Genomic DNA, 26,393 nt, shown 5'->3' on the forward strand with positions numbered 1-26,393 from the left:
TTTCATCATATGTCACGTGCTTCATGTTACATCATTTGTTTTTGGTCTTAATTTGAAATCTCATTTGGTTGTTCTATAATCACAACAACAACAAAAAATGTGTGATGTCTCATAATGTTTTGGAATCATTTATCAGTTCATAAGAGTGTTACAAGTAGTAAAGGGTTTAGGTATTTAAAAAATGTGGAAATATTTTATGTTGACTTTTTTTTTTAAGTGTTAGGTTTCTTTATTGATTACTTTTTACTATTCAAGCGAAATGACCAATAAATTAATATTACCCTGTGGCCAGCTGTTAATATAACTGCATTGGCCAGCTGTTAATATAACTGCATGGCCAACTGTTGATATGACTGTGTGGCTGGCCAATTGTTGCTATGACTCCATGGCCAACTGTTGCTATGACTCCATGCACCAACTGTTGCTATGACTCCATGGCCAACTGTTGCTATGACTCCATGGTCAACTGTTGTTATGACTGCATGGCCAACTGTTGATATGACTGTGTGACTGGCCAATTGTTGCTATGATTCCATGGCCAACTGTTGCTATGACTCCATGGCCAACTGTTGCTATGACTCCATGCACCAACTGCTGCTATGACTCCATGGCCAACTGTTGATATGACTCGATGGGCCAACTGGTGCTATGACTCCATGGCCAACTGTTGCTATGACCAACTGTTGACAAATTATGTTCAGTTAGTTCTATCACAAGCATGCATGGAAGAAAGGGAGTGAACCCATGGCAGTCAGCAGTTTCTTTTTAAGTTAGCATAGTGAGTTGTAGTGAGTATATGAGTATTCAGCTTGTGCCCTTGTGTCTGCTCCTCTGGACCTGTCAATTGTGCTGACTTTTGGTGCTACTGGATGATGCTTTTAGTGTTGAAGAAACCAGAGGTCTTTGTATTGTATTTTCAACCAGTGTGTGTACAGTGGTCAATAGATATGGCAGTGTGTGTGAAAATGTGTCATTTTGTGGATGTTTCTATTTCATATAAGCATATGGCCATGTATGGATCTGTATTCTTTTCCATTACATTCAATGGATGCAGTGAAGCTACTTTTATACAATCTGACCTTAAAACTGAATTTAATATCTTAATGGAGGGATAATTTGAGATTCCAGTGAATGGTATCCATCTATAACTGGTCAATCATTTACAAAATGTTAGTGTCAAAACTTTTTTCCCTTCCCCCCTCCTCTGTCATAGCCCTGGCAGAGATGTCATCAAATTCTCATCTCCCAGAGTTAAGCTTTGGGCATTCAGATATAAACCATAGTTGAAACAGAACTTTGTCAAATTATCTTTCCCTTAAGATATTAAAACTTACCTAAATTAAACATTTTTCAACACTTGTCCCAATATTTTATATAGATCACTGATGAAGTACTGCATTCAAACACTTCAGTTACATGTCTATGTTTCTTTGTCCACAGGTGTACTCCCCAGTGCCTGATGATTTCTCTCAGGACTCGCCCAGATACAGTTCACCTAAGTCTGCAATGTATACAGAATATTTTATGGGTATTTAAGCTTTTTTTTTTTCTTTTAGTGTTCATTACTATAGCTAGATTTGTGGCTGAATGGTAAAGCGCTTGGCTTCTTAACCAGGGGTACTGGGTTCAAATCTTGGTGAAGACTGGAATTTTTACTTTATGAATCTTTAGGGCACCTAGCTCTAATGGGTCTGAAATGGGAACTTTACTTATTGTTTATTATAAGTACACAATTTTGTTTTATCTTTTGAAACATCTTCTAAATTCTTTTTCTTTTTAACCTAGACTAGAATCATATGTACTGTAGTTCCCCTTTAGACCTTGTGATCTATAAGGCTGATGATGTAAAGGTCATCTGTTTTTGTGACCCACGGTTAACAAGGGTGTCAGGTACCTATTAGACCTAGTTGGACTCAGAGGCGGCCTAGAATCTCGAAATTAAAAATCCCACTCTTCACCGGTATTTTTTGCCATAGCCAGATGTAGTAGTGCAGTTAAAATTGAAAATATTGTTTTTAGAAACATTCTTTTATTTCTGTTGTGCTAAGTTTGTGTTTGTCAATTTATTTATTTTACTTTTTTATTTTCAGACCATCCTCCGGGTGACCAGTGGTCAGGGGGACCAGGTGGTCTTCCTTCATCCTACCCTTCATCCCTTCTTCCAGGTTCCTCTGGAACATTTGCCCAACAGTCTTCCTACCCATCCAACATGCCCCATCATGGAGATATGGTAAGAAATTAGGAAACCTTGGTTTCACGACTTCTCCCATATGATATGGGTAAAGTTGTCTACAAATTAACAGGAAACAGAATTATTGCTAATTCAGTTTCAGTTAGTTAAAACTGAATGAAACATAAACAGGAAAATTTTTATGGACACGCATCAACAATATTGTCCACAATCGTAAAAACTAGTTGAAATATTTATGAGATTAAAAAAAAAAATTCACTCTGAAAAGGCAAATATGAAATTAAAAACAACCTGCCACAGTACACCTATGGACAAAGAAACATAGACATGTAACCTGCCACAGTACACAACTAACATCCTTCTCCTTATCCAAAATTACCAGGTGACATAAATACAGAATGACTATAATTGCCATTGTTTAGTGAAAAATCAGATTTAATTGAAACCTAACCTGATATTATATCAGGTTCTCTTCTTTTCTTTTCCTAAAACCATTGGTAATAACTAACAAATGATCTTTCTCATTTTATAGTTTTCTTCTAAATAAAAAAAAAATTATTGTAACCAATTTACAATCTTGAAATGTAAAATGTATTTAATTTGACAAAATGTAGATGCTACTATATTAGTTAAATCTTTAGCAAGACTCAAGAAAGTAGTTTTCTACATTATTTAGTTTTAAGTAGGCTGTCGAGGTGTTTTGGTACAACACAAACGTCTTATAATGAACCTGCTTTTAGCAGTTCATCTGTTTACAGGCCTTCCTCTTAGATTTCAAGTGTTAACATTTTTTACTTAAAACAAAATTGCTTTAGTAACATATCCCTGTATCCTTTAAAATCGAAGCTGGGTTTTAATCTGATAACAATGTGTGCTGGCATGTTTTGTTTTCATTGTTCAAAACATCTTGCTTCATTGATCTCTCTATCCACTTGTCTGGGTTTTTTTTTTTTGTCTCTCAGACCCATTGTTTCCTTTCTTGTATTCCTCTACCCTGTAATAAATATTTTCTTGATCTATCTATTAAAATCTTTTTTTTTTATTAACATGCTTCCATTTCTTGTATATCTTATGTTCCTTTTTTTTTCCTCCTCTATTTTATTCCCTGGTCTAACCCTCCAGTGATAGAAACCAGATGGCTAAACTGAATCTGTCTATAGATTCTGAATTACTCTTCCTCCCCTCCCCCCATTCTTCCCCCCTTCCTCCACACCCTTCCTCTCTTGCCCTGGGACATACTCCCTTCTTCTTCTCACCAATGTGCCCTGAAAAAGACTGGTAGCAGCCGCAGATTATTGTTTATGAATATAGTGCTGCCACACCCTTAGCAAATTGAGGAATTGAGCCTAATGGCTAGGGAAGTGAACAAAAAATGAGGGGGAGGGGGTTGAGAATTTTAGTCAGAGATATAAAGGAAACATATTTATGATATTATGGTTTTTCATTAAAGTAGAAAAAACTGAACATGTCAAATAACTGCGCAACTTGGCTTATTTCCTCTGGTTTTCAATAATTCTTGTTATAATTTTTAACATCTTTTTTTTACACCCTATTACCATTATTAAAACAAAAAACAAATACAATTGTAATTTAAAAAAATGGATATCAGCAAAAAGGAAATGAACCCTAAATTAAAAAAAAAAAAGATTATTAAACAAGTACATTTTTTAAATTGTGAAAGCATCTTTTAAAACTAAAATGTTGTTAGCATTTCAGATTTTTTTTTAAACCACTGGGTCAAAAGTTGGCAATGAAAAAAAAAAAATCTGTTGACACTTAACCTTACATTCTCCTGTTCTATGGGCCCTTTTTTTTCCCATTTTGTTTTGGCTTGTATAGTATAGCTCTCCTTGCCTCCAGTTGCCAGATGGCACCAGCAATCAGTGTAACTCAATTTGTTTAGCCTCTTGTGTTATGATACAATCTCTCTATTGGGGGCTTGTTATCGCCATTTATTTAATTAGATGTCAAGTCTTTAAAGTCAGACCTGCAAGGGAAAGGGGGAGAGATCACTTTCACCATCCTTCTACCTGGCAACTCTACATTGGCCTGCTTGTTTCATCATAAACATTTAAATTGCCAGCTTGCTCAGAGAAAAAAAAATTTCTGAAATTCCTTTTTGGACTTTAATTAGGCCAACATAGTTGGGTTTTTTTTTTTTTTTTAGCTTTTAAGTTAAAATGACTTTTTTTTTCTTTTAATTTATTGAAAAAATTTGCAAACTAATTAAGTTGTAAGAAAAAATACTTTTTAAATTTAGACATTAAACTAAGAAGAGGCTATAAAAAAGCAGCTTGTAATAAGACAATTCCTTTAAGTGTAATGAATTTGTTGAATCTATAATAGATCACTTAATTAGGATACTTTCAAGGCTAACAAAACATTTTTCAGCCACTTTTGAGATTCTGATACAAAGTATTTGAGATATCAGAATCACAGGAATAAATATAGTTTTAAAATCTTAGCAACAAATAAAAAGGTTTAAAAAAAAATAATATAAATCAGTTTTAGCAAATTAAAAAAAAATAGATTTTAAAAATTCCCATATTAATCAGTTATATTCATTAAGTTGTACTATATTTTGAATCTCTGATTCCTTGTGTATATTTCTTCAATGTGTTTGTCTCTCCAGTCATATCATCATCCAGTTTCTCCTGACCAGCAAGTTCTGTCTTCCTCGGGTCTGCCCCCAATGTCATCGTTCCGTGGTGGGCAGCCTGTTGGGGGGGCCAGTGTGCCTTCAACAGGAGCCGGCTACCCAGGGGCTCCTTCCCCTACCATTAACGGGTCCGACATGATGTCCTCCAGGCCAGCAGTGTCCTCCTCCTCAGGCATGGCAGTGGGCAAAGCCCTAGCATCTGTAAGTAATTTTATATTATTAATTTTATCTTACTGTATTTTTCGCACCATAAAATGGGTGAAGGGGAAAAAAACAACAGCCTCTGATAAAAAGAATAAGTTGGCATGAGTCACCGGTTATTGTACTGCTTGAACTGTTTAGTGTGTTCAGCAAAGAGGCATTAAAGCCGTGCTGGCAGTGTCATCCTACTCTGGTATGGCAATTGTTAGTAGCTTCATATTTTATTGTATTATTGTATTTTTTTATACCAAAATAGACATTTTTTTTACACCCAAGTTAGGTGTAGAAAAACCCAGCGTCTTTTATAGAAAATGTGCTAATCAATTGCACTTGCAGCATCTTCAATCTGTTCTTCTTTATGGCAATGCCATAGAGGGCATAAAGAGCTTAGAAGCTTACAAAATTCTGGAGAGATTAAAAAAAAAGATGTCACTGAAGATGATCTCAAAAATGGAGATCCTTTCAATTTTCAACACTGACATTGAAACGTTCCTGGGTTTCCAGGAACAACTTGAAGAGCTTTTTAATGTCTCTTCTTATTTGTGGATTACTTTGATGATTTCGTCAGTAATGCTGTTTGGTTTTCTGTGTTCAAATGCTGTTGTGGTAACTCCAATGAGTAGTTAATAATTGTCTCCTTAAAACCTGGGGGTGGGTATTTTGTTCTGGTCTGTTTAATAGAGCACACAAAATATGGTAGTATATCTAAATGTCTTTTGTGATCAGTATTCATAGCAGTCTTAAACCATTTTTCTTTCTTTCATTAAGCAGATATATTCTGATAAGACAAGCAGCAGTTACGGGGGCTCAAATCACTCTACCCCTGTGTCATCCCCGACACCAGGTAATATTAGTTTTTTATCACATCTTCTAATTTGTCTCAAATCCATTTCATTTTAACAATACTACAATTTGATAAATTGAAAAAAAAACTTCATTTTATTTGATTTTATCATTGCATTATCATTAATAAACCTGAACTAGGCATGATAGAAAATGTGTTTAAAATAAAGGGCGATGGTTTGAGGGTTGGTAGTACTGGAAATAATAAAAAGGCTTGTCTTTGAGTCCAAAGATAATGAGGAACACAGTATTTCCCATGGCCATGCAGCCCCCAGCTAGAAATAGTCAATGTACAAATACAGTTGTGTTAAGCAAATGTTTAGAATAATAACTATGGCTGAGTAGTTTACCTTTCTCATGTATGCATCCACTAACACATTTCAAATTACATTTACATATTTAGTAGGCAGGCCTTTGCATAAACAAAATTATCAAATACATATTAATTTAGACTTTTGGCAATGCCCATCAGAATTTTAACCGTTATGGAAAATTTTTCACACAAATGGCCATCTAAGGGAGTTTGCCATTGTATCAAGAATGTTATTGTTCAATCTTATGTGTATACTATGGATTTATTTGTATTTTTAAAATTAAGACTCCTTAATCTTCTATGTAATATAAAGTAATATATGTTAATACTTATTGGGATGTCTCTGTCATGTCCCCAGCACCTCCGTCTCAACAGTGGAACAGATCCATCAATCAACCCACTGCTCATTATGATGCCAACCACTTGCATTCACTGGTAAGCTCACCTATACACATCTATAGGTTGTTGTTTTTTTTTTCTTTTTTTTTTTAAGTTTTACTTCCAACTGCACTTGAGACAGACTTCTTTATATCAAACTGATCTGAACTTACTTTATATCAAACTGATCTGAACTTACTTTATATCAAACTGACCTGAACATAATATCAAACTGAACAGGTTTCTTTGAACGAACGCAACACCTCCATACACATTTTAATTACACCTTACCTAGGGAAATTTTGTCAGGATGCAAGATTTACTCCTGAACAATCAGGTGTTGGCTATAAACAAGTCTGTCTACATGGTTTTGTTCATTTTGTGCTAGAATTTGTGTTCTTTTTGCACATTTGGTCACTTAAGGTTTTTTATTAAGGCGTTATATTTTTTTTTTTTTTAAATTGCTTAGGACATCATAAGAATCTACTTTTCCAGAGTATTTATGAATTGTACAAAAGTTAAAACATATGTGACATCCCTAAAGAAAAGCTTTTGTTGATTGTTTCCACATTAGTTCTAATTTGTTTTTAAAGTTGAACATTATTTTGAAATATAATGCTTTGACTGGGGGGGGGGGGGGGGAGGCTTAAAGAGAAATAAATTATGTATATTGGGAATTAGGGGTATTTTTCATAAATAAGCATTGTTTCCTAAAAAAAAATAATCTCAGTCTTAGGCACATAAACCTTTGATCATTAGAATTCAGTATTATTGAACTGTAGTGTAAGTCTTCAATTCAAAACAAGCACAACTTTACCCATGCATAGTTTAAAAACTAAAATTTAAATGTTATGGATTTGACCTTACATTAAATATTGTGTCAAGGAACATGTGTATATTTCTATACAAACAAGTTCTATGTACCAAGCAACACAATTAGATCAGTTTGTAAATTGCTTTACAGCCACTAATGTTGTTGAGATAACATCATCTTTTTTTTTTATTATTATTTTTCATTTTGCATGAGTTAAGGTGACACTGAATTTCTAGTATGATATAGTGTTTAATTTTAACAAGTTTAGTTTTTTTTTTTTTGTTTTTTTTTTTCATTTATTTACCTTTTGTTTTTTGTTTTTGTTTTTTATATTTTGACTTGCATGGTGGAACAAATAATTTGTTGATGTTGCTATAGTGATATCATTTATTTCAGTTGTTAGCATTGTGTAATGTTTTATTTGTGTGTGTGTGTGTAACACTTGTTTTATCCATGAGACCCTTCACCCCCTTCCCCCACTTTTTCCCTTTAGCCTATGGTAGATGACCGCCTGACTGATGCTATCCATGCCCTTAGTGATCATTTGGAGGTAACTGGGCAGTTTATGACTTCAATTCTTTCTCTTTTTTTTTCCCAGACTGTTGTTCAAACGTAACATATTTATTTATTTTCTTTGCTAAGTGCAAATCAAAACAAATTTTAATTTTTCTAAGCAATTAGAATAAATTGAAGAGATAAAAGGGGAAATAGATCAAGGGGGGAGTGGAATTTAACAGGAAAAACAAAAAGTTGGCACACTATTTTTAATGGGTTTGTAAGTGAAAAAAAAAAAGCATTTTTTTACAATGCACAAAAATTTTATTTTGTTTTTAAGTAAAAGAAAAGAAATGTATACACTCTGCATTGTTGTTGTTCTAGACCAAGCAGTAAAGTCATGATGTTGTTTACATTTTCCTTATTGTCTTGCATGTTGCTTAAATTTTCTTGTATGCGACACACTAGTGGCTTTGCTTCATTTAGGGCTTTGGACTCTATATTTTTTTTTTTTTTTCCTTTTTGAATGTTTTTATCTAAGTCTCACTGCCATTACTTGAGTCAAATGGAGCATGATTAATTAACATTTTCAGCACAGTGAGATTGTGTTTAATGAAACTATTTTGCCTAAGGAGAAATGTGAAGAAATGTAACTTATTAGTAACAAAGTATCATTTAAAAACATTTGACCTACTTCTTGTTATCACAACTAGAGCAGACTGTCTGATAAGTCATTGGTTCCTAGTTATTAGTTTTATCCAACATTCAACAAGTCGTCCAGTGTTAAAGCAAAAGGAACTTCTTCTTCTTCTTCTTCATCGTTCTCATTCAAAAGGAACTGAAATGCTTTGTATTTAGACTTGCATATTTGTTGTCAGTGTGCTCTCATTGTTCTTGTTGTTCTCAATGTTCATCAACACAAGGGCCAGGGAGTCGTTGTTGTAACATTTATCATTCTCATTCTTGAAAATGTCATTTTTCTTTTCATTTAAATTATACACAAATGTCACAGCAATGCTATTATGCTTTATAATTATTCATGATTTTCAGTAATATCATTTAAAATGTAAGTGCTGCTTAATATGAAGGTTAAATTTAAAAAAAAAAAAAAAAAAAGCTTAAAATCATGAATAGCTGCTATAGTGAATAGTATCAAGTATTATAGCGAATAGTTTTAAAGAATATTGAATGAATCATAATAAATAAATAAAAATATAGTTTTTACTGTTCATGGATTCAAGCTTTATTTAATAAATGAATTACCATCACATGAAAGAGATTTTTTTATTTAAGAATGTAGCTTTGCAATGTTTGCATTCATCCGTTCCTCAAAGTAAAGTTCCCCTTTCAGACCTTGAGATATATAGTGCAGATGTAAAGATCACCTGTTTCTGTGGCCCATTGTTAACAAGTGTCATGTGGCCAGCACAACGACCAACCGCCTTTACTTTTCCCCAGCTAATGTTCCTTTGCTACATTTCTGTTGCGCCCACATACTAATATACCTGCATTTCTATTCAATACTATACACTTATTAATTTTTCATTCAAATGTCCTGATTGTCCTCAGCAATCATGATTTGATCTGCTTGTAAGTCTCATTACCTGTTGGCCTTATAACAGAACACATGAAAGTGACTATGTCTTAGATTGTATGCCTATTTTGCCTTTCCACAGAGTCGAATGGAAGAGAGGCTGGATTTAGATGATGCCATCCATGTTCTTAGGAATCATGCAGAGGGTCAACCGCTTATACCTGGTCATCTTCCTCCACAGCTGATGCCCACTGGCCCCCATCCGCCAGGTGTCATGGGTCCAATCAGTTTTGCAAGTATGATGGTCAATCATTTGGATTCACCTCATATGGTCAGTATTTTTATCAACTTTTTTTTCCCCTTCCTAACAGCTCATTTCTTCATTGCTTTTTTTTTTTCTTCTTGGTTTTAATGTCATTTTGTCATTGTTGTCCTTATTTATAGTACTTTCACTTTCTTTTTCTTGTTCTATTAGTCTCCTTACCCATTGCGCTGATTTTAAAATCATTTAATGTGGCATTAATTTAAGAATGCCCAATAGCTCCTCTACCTTGCATTGTAAAAAGTGCTTTTATAAAAGATACTATCTTTGACTTTCTTTTGCAACATATCTTAGTCATTACAACACTAAATTCTCATTTCAAATTTATCTCTTTAAAAAAAAGAACTTGTAAAAGATGTCGATTCCTTTAAAATGTTTCGACTAGAAGGGTCTGTAAATATAGTTAGCTTCTTATCTTATATAATACAGACGTTACAGACGTTAGCTCTAGTTAGAAAGTATCTCTTTTAAATAAATCTTCTTCTAATTACTTCCCCTACACGGTAAGAACATAGATGGCTACCCCCTTACCTCATCCACGTCTGCTGGAACCATTTTTTTTTTCTGAGTAAGTTCCCCTTGGTGTTTTTTTCTCATCAAGGCCCGCCACCCAGGTCTAAAATTTCGTAGCAAAGTTAGGCTTGTGAAAAGAACGCTTTATATTTTACGCATGTCTGTTATTTACATTTCATTTGGGTATATGAAATGTAAATCTAGATTTCCCTACTTGACATTATGTAGGTTTCATCTGTGTATTTGGTTTATGGTCACTTCCTTAATATTGTCGATACTCCATTTACTCACTTTTGTTCAATGAAGATATTCAAAAGAGTGAGCGTTAAAAACAAAAGTACATAGTATTACAAGCTAATAAAATTGTTCTCTGATATTAGATTTGAACTGGTATTTGAGCTATCAAAATTTCCACTTTTTGTTTTCCTCATGTCATATGTCTATAGACCCCCATCTTCTTACTTCTCCCCCCCCCCCCTCCCACCCCAGTCACCTCAACTCTTAAGACACACACGCATAAACACCGAGACTCATACTGCTCCAATTCCATTTACTCGTTTCTCCATCAAGCCACTCTCCTACCTAGCCCGCCCCTCACACGTGTTTTTCATGTTGTAGAAAAGGTCAAATCCAACTAAGCACATCTGTTTTCTAGACTAGACCACCACCACCACCACAGTCGCTCCCCCCCCCCAACCCCATTCTTCTCGAATCACTGCTCCGCCTTGAAACAAAACTTTTTTTTTGTTTACGTTAGTCTTTCATTAAAATCACCAATGGCGTCAATTACTTCGCCCCATACCTCCCGAAACTTTTCTCCCCTCCTCTAATACTCTCTTGATTGCGCCTTCAATAAATGAGAACTAGAGTTCTGGGGGGGGGGGGTCTTGTGGTCAGGTTCAATGAAGGAGATATCTGCTTTCAAAAAAAAAAAATATGAGTCCGGCATTTCCTTAAATTATTGGATATTGATTACTAAGCAAAAACCTGTATGTCTACCTGTGTCTTCCCCCTGCCCCCCCCCCCCTTCTCTCCATACACACAGAAGTCGACTTACGCATCTACTCTGAAGGTATCCTATGTCTTGAAGTCTCTGAGTTGTCTTCACTTACGGTATAGGTCATAGGCTCTATCTCTCGTCTGGCTGTCATTTCCTTTTTTTTTTTTTTTTTATATCACGTTTTGTCCACCTCGTTGAACTGTTGTGTTGTTGTTTTTTTTTTTGGTCTGTATTCCACGCAGCCTTAGATACACCCGAAGTGTCTAGTTTTAAACCTAGATTCCTTGGGTTAAAACTTAGAAAGTTAATGTATTGGGGCCCAATACATTATTTGACGTCATTAAAACAAATGCCTTATAAATCTGGAAACAAACGTAATCTATTAGTATCACAGTGTGTATATAAACTTTTTTTGTGTTCAATCACTTTTCTATAGCGCATATTTCCTGCTACAGTTGGCTCAGTTCTCTGTGGTCCAACCTCTGTTGTGGACATGCAGGGGGAAGGGGGGGGGCATCTAGTGAAAGGTTTCCATGCTTTCTTTAGTTGCAAACACAGTCTAGATTTGAACTTAAGCCTCTTTGTTAGTTAGCCAAGCGGTTTAGGCCACTCAGACTCACATTCGCAGCTTATTGTGTTTAATGGAATGGAAGGTTTCATTTATAAAGTAGACTTGCTGATTGGAAAGAAAGATTTCATTTATAACGTATACTTGGTGATTGGAAAGAAAGATTTAATTTTTAACGTAGACATGATTGGAAAGAAAGATTTAATTTCTAAAGTAGACTTGATGATTGGAAAGAAAGATTTCATTTATAAAGTAGACTTGGTGATTGGTAAGAAAGATTTCATTTTTAAGGTAGACATGATTGGAAAGAAAGATTTAATTTCTAATGATTGAAAAGAAAGATTTCATTTATAAAGTACACTTGATGATTGGAAAAAAAATTCATTTGTTAAGTGCCCCTGGTGATTGGAAATGAAGATTTCATTTATAAAGTATACTTGATACTTGAGTCTTCTGCATGGCATAAGCAGGGCCAAAGTTTGATGCCAACTTTTAGAAGGCTAGCACTCGATGCAAGTTTTAGTTTTCATGGTTATGGTTCGATTCGTGTGCCGCAGTAACTGGGGATGTTATTGCTCGCTTTGGTTGGAAAGAATGAGAAAAAAAAATCTAATATTTCCATGCCACCCTATGTCTTGTACTGTCTTACATTGTCCCACCTCACTTATTGGTGACCACTGTAACTATCACATGTGAAGTGATTTGTAGGCCCTAAACATTACGCGCCATCTTTAGTTCTAAATACGACCGGGGCAAGTCTCGGTGACCTGGTTAGAGAGAGAGAATGAGAGAGTCTGGTTACAAGCTTGTCCCCACGTGCACACCAGAGCTCTGGTTTGGGTTAGGGGCTTTTGTGTGTTACCACTATCCCCTTGGAGTTCTTGAGGGTTGAAAAAAATGTTGAAACTGTTAGTGCTTGGCTGGTAATAATATGCTAGGTCCTGACTTTACCTGGCAGGCCCTACACATGAAGCTGCTGTTGCGCTAGCTGACCACATTTCTCTGGCTTTGGCGGAGGGTGGGGGTTTGGCTGGCCAAATTTTGGGATAGTTCTCGAGTCGCCTCTGTCCACATTTTGACAGAGGTCTTTAAAAAAAATCACGAAGATCTATTTGCAAATGTACAAATATGAAGAAGAAAGATAAAAGTTACTTCGGTCTTTTGTTCTGTTTTGATGTCATTGTTTCTTGGTAGTGTCGATTCAAGTGTACTTTTTTTTTTTGTTATTTCTAAGATGTGTGTTTTGCTTGGAGCTAGTCTCTTTTCTCTTTCAAAAAGTGTCATTCGACAGCAGTGGTGAACATTGTACAACTGGGTGTACGCTTGTTGAGACATTCTTTCATGTTGACTTATTCGATTACAAATTAAACGCATACTTTGTGTGTTGTTTTAGAAAGGCTGAAAATAAATTCAGAGTTCTCCCCTGTACAAATAACATCTTTTTCTGCCACAACAAAAACCGTTTCTTTTGTGTGGCCCAGTACATTTGCAGTGAACGTGTATTTCTGTGGGTGGAGGTTCCTTGTCCGTGCTTGGGATATCCGATGGCAACTAATAACAGCTTTAGGGGTCCTCCTTCCATTATGTCTAGGGGTGTGTGTGTATGTATTGCGTGAAGTCGGTGTAAATTCTAATCTCTCCACCAAACGGGGCATTGATGTGTTTCCCATCTGCTGTCCAACTAGAGTTATCCCTGCCTATGATCCAAACACTTAAATAGAAATCTACTAAGTTGGCAGTCCGCTTGTAAGATTTAAATATCACTGTTCCTTTTTTTTTCCCCCTCTCCTCCATCCGTTCCAAATGTGTTTTATACCTTTTTCTCCCCCTCCTCTTCTCACCTTCCCATCATGTTTTTCTCCTGTTTAACAGAACCGCCTGAACATAGCGCTGGCCCGTCTTACGGTAATCCTATATTAGCGGTCCTTTAAAATAGTTATTGTTCGAAATATACCATTATTCCCATGTTGTTGTTGGGTAGGGTGTTTTTTTTTTTTTATCTTCGGCTTTTCTATGATCGTAATATAATTTATTCGTGTTTGTAATGAATTTTTTTTTTCCCGCGTTCTTCTATTTAGTGTTACCGGTAGGGAAACATTTTTTGGTTTGGCTTCCAAGCAAAGGGGAGATAATGAATTATTTCGTCTCTAGTTATGAATGTGTGAGCCATTTATCTGTAGGCATTCTTTTCAGGTAGCTACGGTAATGGAGTCGTGCACTTTCACACCTTTTTTTTTCCCTTCTCCGTTCACGCCTGCTCCCCACAGTTTCAAGTCTGCTTCCAGTTGTGCTTATCTCCCGCCTTCTCCCCTTCCCCGTAACGTAAAGCAGATGTGAGTCGAATCTATCCCAGCTGCACCCGGGGTACAGAACTTTGTCTAAATCGATCCAACATGAACTAATCAGTTATTGGCAGTCCACTCCCGCCGCGCCCCCTTCTGATACATATTCTGGGGCCCCCGCGATACTTGTGTGTCCCGAAACACCCCCCTCCCTCCTCATTTTTTCCCCCTTGCTCTCTCTCCTTTCTCTTTATTATTACTATTTCTCCTAAATTTCTGTACAGCCTTCTTGCGCGAGGAAAGACTCGCTCAGGTATTGGAATAGAGTGGATGTAGTCTGGAGATGTGCTAAATACATTCTTCTGTCATGCGGGATTAGTAGACTGCTGGAACGGAGTACTACTCCGTGTTTTTTTACTTGCTTTTGTGACAGTTGACCAGATTGGGCATCGAGCTCTTCTTTACACTATATTTATTTGATTTTTTTTTAAAAGTAACCTAGTTGAAGAATACACTTAACGTTGAAGCAAGTCTTGGCATAGATTCTGCCCACGGCTGTTTTGACCTCTTTCAACCTCTGCTCTCACATTTTTCTTTTATGGCTTGTTGACGTTGTTCAGTTTGTTTCCAATGCTGTCACAAATCGGTTTCGAAGGACCTCATTCGTGACTTTGGGTGGGTGTCTCTGTTATGCATAGAGAAGATAACTCACCAGCAATAACTACAATATAGTTGCGACATTGCTGGAACTACAATATAGTTGCGACATTGCTGGAACTACAATATAACATTGCTGGAACTACAATATAGTTGCGACATTGCTGGACTACAGTATAGTTGCGACATTGCTGGAACTACAATATAGTTGCGACATTGCTGGAACTACAATATAGTTGCGACATAGCTGGAACTACAATATAGTTGCCACGTTGCTGGACTATAATAGTGTTGCGACATTGCTGGAACTACAATATAGTTGCGACATTGCTGGACTACAATATAGTTACGACATTGCTAGACTACAATATAGCAATATAGTCGCGACATTGCTAGACTACAATATAGTTGCGACATTGCTGGACTACCATATAGTTGTGACATTGCCAGTATTCTGGGCTCCCCATCCCCCCCCCCTTTTTCTTTTTAGCTAATGTCAAAAAGGGAGTTCAACCGAAACTAATTGTCATAGAAGGCCGGAACACTGACCTGCAACCCGTGAGTAGTGGAAACCAATAGCTCGTTGCCGAGGCACAGGTCTGTACGACGTGCCAACGATCTATTGGTCTCTGCTGCCCACAGAATTAGACGTCCTAGGTCAGTGTTGAGGTCAACTATAACGATTGGTCACTCTGTCCAACCATGACCAACTGGGCCGACTTGTGAAGTGTTGACAACATTACGTTACACTCACACACACCTTGCATAATTGTCTATAATGCAGCTTCTATGACTATAGCTATCTCGTGATTAAGCGTTAAGTCCCTTGTTGAGTTGTTCTGGGTTTTATTATTGAAGGTGAGCCATGTGTTTGTTATAATCTCATGTTCGCGTACAGTTTGGTGAAGTGATGAGAAGATGCAGTACTTGACAACGAGAGCTACCTCTCTCACGCTTACTGGTTAACGATGTTTGGGGGGAGGGGGGGGCCAGTAGTGCCATTTAGTCGGCTAGTTGATATTGATCAACAAGATATTTCTTGTGTAATGCTGATGTGAATTTCATTTTAGAATTAAATGGTTAAAGTTTCGAAGGTGTTTTTTTTGTAATAGTCCTAAGACTTACCAAAGGCAGAAGTTGAAATAGTTTGTGTCTTTTGTTTTATTCTATGTTGTCCTATCTAGTAACTCTGTTTCTAGACATAGTTTCAACTTTATCTGAAGAGAAAGTAAAAAAATAAGCTACAATTAAGACATAGGAACGGAGACTTTTTTTTTCTTCTTCAAATAATTTATTTATCTTGACTTTGATGATTGGCTGTATGGGGGGGGGGGGGGGGGGAGAGGGCTTAATCACCGACCTATATATGTTATACCTAGACTGGAAAATGAACATAAATGCTTATCCGATTGTTATGTTGGCTATGTAACTCTTTTTCAAGTTGTAAGGGAAGTCGCCTTGAATCTTGGAAAAATCGCTATTTTTAGTCTTAGACAAGTAATTTTTCGGATTTTAAATTAAATAAATAGAAGAAGTTTTTCACATTTTTGTGTAGTGTTAACGAGAGATGTCCAGTCTAGGTATAATATATATATATAGGTCTGTGAGCTTAATACTTAAAGGTGAAGGAACAATTCCAATCAAAATGTGCATTTTTTTTTTTTTGTTGTTGTTGAAGAATGTTTGAAGTAAAGTGAGAGATCTGCTCGTTTGGCGCACACGACGCATATATTGATCCCTAGAAATCTGGCAACCACATGGTGGCGAAAGTAAGAAGAGGGAAACTGAACCCGAAGAGAGAAAAGGGAGGAGGGGAAAAAATGGCTTAAGGTGAAAATAAGAAGGGGGAAGAGAGGAAAAAAAAAAAAGATTGAGCATGAGGTGGAAGTAAAAAAAAAAAAAGGGGGGGGGGGTGGTGCGAGCAAGGCGGAGGAAGTAGGCGCGAGCAAGGAGAAGTCATTGACGCAGTGAGGTTCTATCTATCAACTTGTACAGCGCTTGTCCCAAGTCAGATCGGAGAGATCCTGTTGTAGTGGAGGGGCCCCGAACCCTGGATTATGTAACCACACACTGGCCCCCTGTTTTTTCTCGACAGTGAAGCGGTGTTGGGAGATAAGTGTTCTGATTAGGCCTTGCGTGTGTTGAAATTAATACATCTTCATTTCTTTTTCGAAGTGATCGGATTAAGGGAGAATAATCTTGAACTCATTGGAATTATTGCGTTCAGTTCGAATCATTTATTTGGAGATTTTAATTCCTAGGTCTAGATATAGGCCTACTATAGCCGAATCGTATCTACAATTTTAGAATACCGGTACCTTATCTAATCTGATTCTAAATACATATAGATCTATCTATTTCTAGAGTTTAAATTTATAAAAATCGGTTTTAAAGTAATTCATGCCATTTTTTTTTTAAATTTTTGCCGTCACTTGTCACAGAATTAATTTGAACAGATTTAGATTAAAATACTAGATATTCTTTAAAAATTACAGCCGTTATCTTAAGGTATAGACCAGCAAGGTGTGATTAGAGACAAATTTCACTATTGATCAATATCAAACGTCGGATTAAAGCTGTTAATTCACACAAGCCTGTCTGTTAGATTCAGTCTAATCCCAGAGTCCTGTTACTTCATAGCTTGGATTCATTTAGAATTGTAGAGGATTTTTAAATTGTGTGAGGACTTGTGTGTTAAGTCATCTGTTATTATTTTTCGCTATGGTGGATTATTTATTCAATCTGTTTTGGAGTTCGGCCGTGAGTTCATGAGATGCTCCTGCATATTGGATAGCAATGGATAAAAAGAAAAAGGATGTTTGCTTGTGACACTGGATTACGCCGTCCTATCGCCGGAGTTTGAATTATTCCAAATAGGATTATCCCAGCACCTCAGCATGTATCCAAGCCACACCCATTACCCTTGGGTGACCCCGCCGCACGGCATGGCGACCGCCAACGAGAACTGGGGGTGGGAGACTGGATCGCCCGTGTACCCCCACCACCCGCATCATCACCCTCACCAGCAGCAAGTTTTGCCCTGGAAGCAGACGTCACCCCCGCCGCCGCCTCCACCCAGCGCCCCTCAGGCGTATCCAACGCCCCCGTCATGCCAGTATGACAGGCGAAGGTTGCCCTACTATGAGTGCTCGCAGTATTACTGGGTGGGTACTTAGCGCCACTGACTGATATTATTATTATAATAAGAGTTGTAAAAATGTGAAAGTACTTATTTACGTACAAGCCTTTAAAAAAAAAAAAAAAAAACTAAATGAACTTATTATTGGAATGACTACATCACTGGATAAGTCATGTTTATTCATGTGTGACATAGATCTAGATTCTAGATCTAGACTAGTGGAGACATCTATGACATCTAATTTATACAATTCTTATAAGTCACAGAGTCACTTCTGCATTACAGGCACCTTAAGACTAGACAATACTGACTATAGGAGTCTAGATTGAGTAGATGTAGTCTGTATAACAATAAAAAGTTAGAAAAATGTGCCCTTTTATTTTCGGGCTTTTCTTGAGGTCCCCTTCTACTACTAGGTCTATAATATATAGATCTAGATTCTAGATATAGATCTATATAGTAGAACTTCTACTATAGTATAGAGCCTAATCCTAAATCATCTAGATTTAACTGTAGATTCAAGTCCTAGATGAAAAGATGTTATGATCCAAAGTCTAGATTTCGTATTTCTAGATCTAGAATCTACATCTAGTGAGTTACTTGAACACTGCAACTGCAACAGCTTTTACTTGAGCTTTTGCTTGACTTAGTCTTAATCCAACAAACCTATTCAGGTTAATGTATTTAGATCTGTTCTGCTTCTAGATCAAAGTATATCGTCTGCTAAATTTCGTCTTTGATGAGACTGACGATGACAGGTTACTTTAACTTTAGTCTATAAATAGCTAGATCTAGCTAAGCTATCTTGTGTACAGAAAATAGGAAATGTTGATTAGATCGATTAGATCTATAATTTAGATGGGATACTTTAAATTGTGTGCACTTTTTAGCACTGACATTTCCAAGCTTTTAGGTTCATAGCACATAGACTAGTATTTTTTAAAAATTATTTTGGCGCCATTGAAAATTTTAAATATAGCGTCCTTTAGAATCAAAAATATGTATGCTTATAATGCATTTGAATGGACCAATGTACACAAAATGTAGACATCTTGTGCTTTCCAAAATTTTTGTTTGTAAATAGTTTCAGGGCAGATGTTAACAAAAAATTTTTTAAAAGTCTGTGTGTGTGTGATTTAAAAAAGAAATATTCTCTTTGATTCTAGACTATACCTTTCATATCATTTTTACAATGAGAAATGTAAAGATGTATAAAATTTGTATGACGAATTCCAATGAAGTATATTCTTAGCCAGGTGCTAACAACAGACACTTCCCGTGTGCTCAGTGTCTTGGTGGTTTATTTTTTATACTTTCTAAAATATAAAAAAACAACATTTAGCTTTCAGTTCATTGTAAATTGCAATTGTATTTGGCACTTTGATAGTGAGGCATTCTCTTCCTTAAGTTTTTGTGGTTTGACAGTGAGGCATTCTCTTTATGAAGTTTTTGTTGGATGAATCATGCCAAAACAAAACATTAAAAGTTCACTAGACAGACACGTGCTTTAGATTTGAACATTAGCCACGCTGAGCTCTCTTTGTATCAGTCTGCTCTGCTTGCAGTGCTCATGTCAGTTGGAACTGATCTCTGAAAAAAAATGTGTAGGCCTACATTGATTAGTACACTGATATTTTGTCAGAAGACAGAGAGTGAGAAATAACTTTTCTTGTCTGCTTCTAGTGAATTCTGCTTAGTATTTGTTGCCTCTTTGTCTGCCACATGCACTGATAGTTTCAAATGTTTCTACACCTTTTTATTCACATTGTTTTCTGCACTTCACCCTGCCTTTTGTTGAGAAACATTAAAGAAGCTATTGTCTGTCACAATCGTCTCTCAAATATTTAAACCATCCTTTCATTTTCATATGGTTTGATATTATATATAAACACATTGTTCAATGTAAATCTAGTTGTTTTTTTTTCTGTTTTGTAATTATTAAGAATATTTGGGTTTGTTTGTTTTTGTTTCTACAAATCATCCTATTGTGTTTTTTTGTTTTGCAGGGAGGTCATCATCCACCCCCATCAAGTCTTCCATCTGTGTCTTCAGACCAACAGAAATCTTATGATATAGGTTAGTGTTCTTGTTCAGGAAACTGTCTTGACTTGTCTTCTTATGATGTAATCTGTGCAAGCCTTATGTAGTGATATTGGCCTTCAGTGTTGTTATTTAATTGTAATCTTGTTTTATTAAGGTGACGACCCAGATGCATCTTCTGATGGCCCGATTAAAATGGAAAAATCTGACAAAGATGGAGAGAAGGGAGATAAATCAGGGATAGACAAATCTAGCAAGTCTGGATCTCATAGTGGTGAGCCTCCAGCTAAACGTTCAAGGTTAGTTTATCTTTTTTTTTTTTTAATTTTTTTACAAATAAATGTATAGGTTTATGGTGTATTACCTGATAATAAGTATGAAGAAAGAGCACAAAATTGAGTTTGTATTATAAATGCAACTTTGTGCCCTACAAACGGCAATGAAAGAAGCAATCCTGTTTAGCATCTCACGCTTACCTCCATGTATATTATATAGTAGATCTCACAGTTTAGTTCAAAATGAGCATCTCTCATTTTAGTAGATGATAAATTTATGGGACTTTCTGTTTTTTTTTGCCTGGTCGTTGGTGAGCATCTCTTATTTTAGTACATGATAAATTTATGGGACTTTCTTGTTTTTTTTTGCCTGGTCTTTGGTTTGTAGCTCTCCAAACAGCTAGTACAACTCAACTTAATAGGTGTATTCAATTCTCAAGGAAATAAACTTCTATTAAACAGACTTCTTTTAAAAACAAATACAGCTTGATTGATAAATAAACACTGCTTCAACTTGAAAGTAGATATATGCAGGATTACAAATGAAATGATACTTTTTAAAAAAATCAAACTCCCTGAAAATACACATCTGTCTCACAGCTCCTGCTTGTCTTCCCTTCAACTTTGACATCAGTCTTTGTTTTATCTACGTCAGCCTACACAACCCAAAATATCTGCCCTTGTTTCCTCACATTGTACTCCATAACAAGAGTGACATGTTTTTACTGAGGCCCTATGTTCCATGAGGAACTCAAAGGAAAGATGATACACTCCTCCATAACAGCATCTCACACTTAAGTGCATGATAGGCTTCTAGGACCTTTGGTTTTAGCTGGGCATCTTACACTTTGGGCCTCAGGAGAATCATGTCTTAGTTATTCTTTTTCTTTATTCACAAAATTAATTTTGTTTTTTGTTTCTATAGGACGCATGGTAAAGCCAGTAGCAACCATGAAGATGGGTAAGGAATTAGTTTTTTTTTTGTTTCCACATGCTGTTATAAGTAGGCACCTTGTAGAAATTAAGTTTGTCTAGTTGATAAATTGAGTACCGTTACAGCAAAGAATACAAGTATCATGTTATTGCATACTTTAAGGTTGCCTAATATAATAGTTATAGTCATTAGATCTCAGTGGCATCAAAACTTTTGTGTAGGCCTCTATTTACAATCTGTTTAGATGACTAGAAGGAAATCAAAAATACAACCAAAAAAAAAATGTAGATGTAGAATATTGCTATGTGATGGAATTATCCTTTTAAAATTAATCTTGAAAGTGAAAAGTATTTCAAATTTACATATCCATAAAAAATTAGAGGACATTTTCACTAATCTGTCTTGCAATAGCCTTAACTGCAAGGGTTCATAGCTCTTGTCCAGTTTCTCAATCACCATCTGTGATTTGATGAACTCTCCCCCTGACTGTTTCAGGTATGAATCTAATAGTGACCGGTCATGTCCTAAATCCTCCTCCTCCACAGCTAATAAAAACTCCAAGTGAGTATAGCACTTGATTTCTTTCATTTTTTTTTTTTTACTTGCTCTTATTTATAGTACTTCACCACTGACGGTCACCAAAAGTTTTTTTAAAAACTTTTTTCTAAAGGCATGCTGTATTCTAAAATTAAAACTTTTACAAGATTATTAGAAAACAAAAGTAAAATAAACAGATGAATTTGATAATAGTTTTACCATCACCTATCCTTTAGTCTGTTGAACTGCTGAGGCACCACACAAGATCTGTTGACTGTCTTTCTCCATTCCTGTCTTTTGCCTTGGATAGAATTTCTTTCAAAGACAAGCCTCTTCATTATTTCATGCTTTATCTGTCAGCCTCTTCTTTTTCGAAATACCATACGGTTTAAAATAAAAAGAACAGCTTTTTTACAATTTGAAGTTAATCTCTTTTTAGGTGGTGTTAAAAGGCATAACCTACCAGTACTAGTATTAAAATTATAATCATAGAGTGAATAGATCAATTAGTCTATAATTAGTCTATTGGTTTCAAGAAAAAAATCATTGAATATAGCTTACAGGGTTTATATTTGACGCCTATTAGAACACATTTTCATAATGTCAAATTTTTGATGCCACTCAAATCTTACTCTAAATGTATACATTAAAATTCCTGGAGATTTTTGTCTATTTTTATTCTTCAGTTATTAATGTATGCTGTGAACTCCCAAATTAGTTTGTTTGTTTTCCCTAAATTGTATTTTGTATGGCATCTCACTGCCCATTGTAAAAGTGGAGTGGAATCCACTATAAAATTGTCTGGGGGAAACAGCTCCACCAAAGTCCCAGATTTGTTTTTTAGCACAGTTAAAAAAAAAGCTACCTTAAAGGTACTGTATATAAAGCCCAGCTGTCCACAAAACAGCATTTCATACACAACACAAATTAGTAACACATGATCTCTTGAAAGGAGCTTTTATTAAAAATCACTGTTGAAACCAAAGTATTAGAGACAATCCACTAAGTCCAAACCTTTACACAGAGACAAGACAGATGATGATGCCAATCTAACCCCAGCTGACAAAGCTGAACGAGAACGACTGCGGCGCCAGGCTAACAATAATAGAGAAAGGTACCTTTGATGCCTGGTGCTAACATTGTGGATGAAGAGGCCAGGAACTCTGGACATATAGTGACACATATTTAGCAAGCAAATATCCATTAAATAAACTAAGACAGGAGGAGTGCGGCAGCTGAGTGGTTAAGCGCTTGGCTTCCGAACCTGGGGTCTGGGGTTCAAATCTCTGTGAAGACTGGGATTTTGGATTTCATGATTCCTAGGGCACCCCTGAGTCCACCCAGCTCTAATGGGTACCTGACTTTCATTGGGGAAAGTAAAAACGGTTGGTCTTGTGCTGGCCACATGACTCCCTGTTTGTGAACCATTAGCCAAAGAAACAGATGACCTTAACATCATCTGCCCTAAAGATCGCAAGGTCTGAGAGGGGAACTTTATTTACTAAGACAACAAATAATAATATTGCACGCTTCATTGGTCACCATGTCCAGCTTCTTGGCTTCCTCATTTTTTTGTCTTCTGTTTGCTTTTACAAACTTATTCATACTTTTTTTTTCCTCCTTTTCCTTTTTTTTCCTCCCCCCTTCTTGTCTCAATATTTTCCCACTCTGCCTGGTCCATCCATGTCTCTCCCTGATATGGTCCTTTACCCGTGGATGCCCACCCCTTAAATTTTGTAACTTGGACGTTGCTGTAAAGCAGAAATAGTGAGGATGAGGATTTGTCACCAGCTGCGAAGGCAGAGAGAGAGCGGTTGCGTCGTCAAGCCAATAATGCCAGGGAGAGGTAGGAGCCCTTAGGTTCTTACTAGATTTACAGTTTTGTTTTGAGACTATTTGTTTTTCTGGGGAAAATCTAAAGAACAATTTTAAGTTGATTTAATCAATGATGGAAGAAAAAGCATGCAAAATAAAAAAAAGATTAATAAACTGTAAGAAATATGTTTACATGCAATTTGTGTGGGGTTTTTTTGTGATGAAATGTATAGAAAAATGAAGCTTAAAAAATGGATAAAGCCCCTTAGCCCAACCCTGACTCCTCAGCCCACTTCTTTGAATTCTGCTTTAATCTCAATTATTTGCTGTGTAACTCTTTTAACGTTATTGTATCATAATTAGAATTAATTTATATTGTGTATGTGTTAATTGTTTAATGTTGTACAAAGCTATTAGGTTCAATACATATTAGACATGTGTATAAATCACAACAGCATTATTAGTAGAATATGAGTTTTAAATTACAATTGCTGCAAGGCTCAGAATTTAAAATGATCTAAATTTGGAAATCAAAATAATGCAAATATTTTGCCATTAACAATTTCTGTCTGGACTCTTTACAATTATAAAAATCATTGAATGTGAAAGGCTACTTAGTGAATATTATTTAAAATTACCTTTTTTTTTCCTGTTTTGGTAAACCAAAAAAAAATGTTTTAAAAGCAAAATTTAAATTGTGGTTCTTTTTTTCTTTTGAGAACTATGATATACAATGTACGACACAAAGGTATTTCTAAATCTGCTTCAAAACAATCAGGAACTAGATTTATCTACCATCAGTGCATTAGTATTTTTCCTACTGTACTATAACATTAAATCTTGTGTTTGATGCTGTATTTAGGGTTAGAGTGAGAGATATCAATGAGGCTTTCAAGGAACTAGGTCAGATGGTGACCCTCCACTGTAACTCCAGCCAGCCCTTAACAAAATTGATGGTCCTCCAGCAGGCAGTCAATGTGATCACATCACTTGAGAGTCAAGTCAGGGGTAAGTAGGTCATGCCGCTATAGGCTTTGACTTAGAATGTCTTCATTGCATCGCTGATTGATTAACAGAAGATTTTCATTATAGCCAAAGTGGTATCAATTTGAGGGTCAACAATCAGAGAATTAAAACCCTTAAAGAAAAGAATAATTGGCAGAATTATTTTTTTTCGTTTTTGTTAATACTAGATTCTATACTGTTTCCATCTTTGGCCAAATATAATATATCTTAGAGAGAAAATGGTGAAAGTGGCTCCATTACAACTGACAATCTCATCACAACCACAGAACAGAAAGGTGAGCACTTGAACTTCAATGCCTGAAAAAATGATGCTATCCTATATAAAAAAAAACTTAGTAAATCTCTTGTACACCTGAACAGTAGCAGCAAGGAAACTTCTTCAATGGATTCTAGCACTTTTTGAAATAGAAGGCAATGAAAATACAGATGTAATGGCCAAAGATGGAAGAATGAAGAAACAACAAAACAATTCCTCTCTACCCAGAAGAAATGAAGAAAATGATAGATAGTATAATAAAGGAGCAATGGACCAGCTCTCATCCAAATTTCAAGAAAAACATTGCCAACCTATAATATTTCATCGCAGAACTGGACAAAACAGAATGAGACAACTTATGCTTCATAAGCTAAAAGTTGAAACAGTGAAACTTGCCCTTGCAGCCATGTCCTACGCTGCATTCTCGCAGAGAAGAAAAACTATACAGACAGCTTCCTGATCTGAAAACCACTGCTTAGTTCATCTCAGATTTAGGACTACTCGTCTGAACCCTCCAACTTAAAAAATGAGAAAGAAGGTGAAAGTTGTGTGTCAACGTATTATTATTGTTACGAATCTCACTATCCAGGCTCTCTGCAAACTGCACCATACACCACCAACTTAAAGAACTTGACAAGTCAGGGCTCCAAAATAACGTAAATGTTTAATGTCCATAAATAACAGCCAATACTGTACAATTGGCAGCACGTAGAACAGTACAAATAGCTCTGCGATAACAAATATCTCTCCGATAACACCGTTCCGCCGTATCAAGTCTTGCACTGGTCTCTCCGTCTTGTTCCGGGCTTGCACTGGGTTCAACAGTTCGGGACTGACTTCACACACTTGGGCTCGTTGTGTCGGACTCGATCACAGACCAAGATCAAGACGCCGTTCGTCTCAACTGTACTTGACAGTACTCCGCACTGAACCGTCGTAATGCTCCGTACAGGACCACACCGTTGAACTGTGCTGTAGTCGACCGTGTTCTGAACTCCTGTCGTAAACCCGCTTTCTGAACCGTCTTGACTGCGTCGCCTCCGCTCTTATATAGGGTCCCTACTGGCCTTCTCGAACCGGACAGAACGCAGCTCGACGTTTCTAGGTGGTCAGATGACTACAACTCTCGTGACGCTCCTGAGCTCTTTTTCACGACGGCGATCTTTCCCGAACTGTCCTGTTGACACTCGACTCGGCTGACCGTCGTAGCTCGTCACGGTTGACCGCTCGTCTAGCGCTGGCCTTGGGCGATTTGCGTCGGCTGACTACACACACACCACTACCCCTCTCTGTGCCACCACCAAGTTTATAACATTATTATAGCTTTCATATAGCGCTACTTTCATGCTTATAGCATGCTCAGAGCGCTTTTTGGTCCAATCTCTTTTGTGGACCAATGGGGGAGGGGGTATCTAGGAGTTGGTTTTCCGTGCTGCCTTTAGGCGCTCAGTAAACACAACTCTGCCCGAGTCGGGTATTGAACCTTGAGCCCCCTTCTAGGAAGCCAAGCCAAGTTCAAGCGCACTTGGTCTTTCGACCACGCTTCCCAATAAAGATTAGTTTATTAATGCTTACATTCATGGAAAGCATGGTTAAAATTA

The 26,393-nt window shown here is 36.5% G+C and overlaps 1 protein-coding gene across 3 annotated transcripts in view; it reads left to right on the forward strand.

The window, feature by feature from the left end:
* Positions 1-26,393, forward strand: part of LOC106056004 (transcription factor 12-like) — a 113,916-nt gene that overhangs the window by 80,531 nt on the left and 6,992 nt on the right. Inside the window, exons 9-21 of one of the 3 annotated variants that reach the window (XM_013212542.2) lie at positions 1,441-1,528; positions 2,091-2,230; positions 4,824-5,051; positions 5,820-5,895; positions 6,566-6,642; positions 7,893-7,949; positions 9,571-9,759; positions 19,916-19,985; positions 20,107-20,248; positions 21,150-21,185; positions 21,654-21,719; positions 22,720-22,809; positions 24,373-24,518. In XM_013212542.2, coding sequence (XP_013067996.2) covers positions 1,441-1,528; positions 2,091-2,230; positions 4,824-5,051; positions 5,820-5,895; positions 6,566-6,642; positions 7,893-7,949; positions 9,571-9,759; positions 19,916-19,985; positions 20,107-20,248; positions 21,150-21,185; positions 21,654-21,719; positions 22,720-22,809; positions 24,373-24,518 — 1,405 coding nt within the window. Of the gene's footprint in view, positions 1-1,440; positions 1,529-2,090; positions 2,231-4,823; positions 5,052-5,819; positions 5,896-6,565; positions 6,643-7,892; positions 7,950-9,570; positions 9,760-19,915; positions 19,986-20,106; positions 20,249-21,149; positions 21,186-21,653; positions 21,720-22,719; positions 22,810-23,457; positions 23,542-24,372; positions 24,519-26,393 lie in introns of all 3 variants that reach the window. The other 2 variants (XM_056016558.1, XM_056016559.1) reach the window with 2 other exon arrangements.

The sequence above is a fragment of the Biomphalaria glabrata genome, chromosome 18 (assembly GCF_947242115.1).
Source record: "Biomphalaria glabrata chromosome 18, xgBioGlab47.1, whole genome shotgun sequence".
In the NCBI taxonomy this organism is placed as follows: domain Eukaryota; kingdom Metazoa; phylum Mollusca; class Gastropoda; family Planorbidae; genus Biomphalaria; species Biomphalaria glabrata.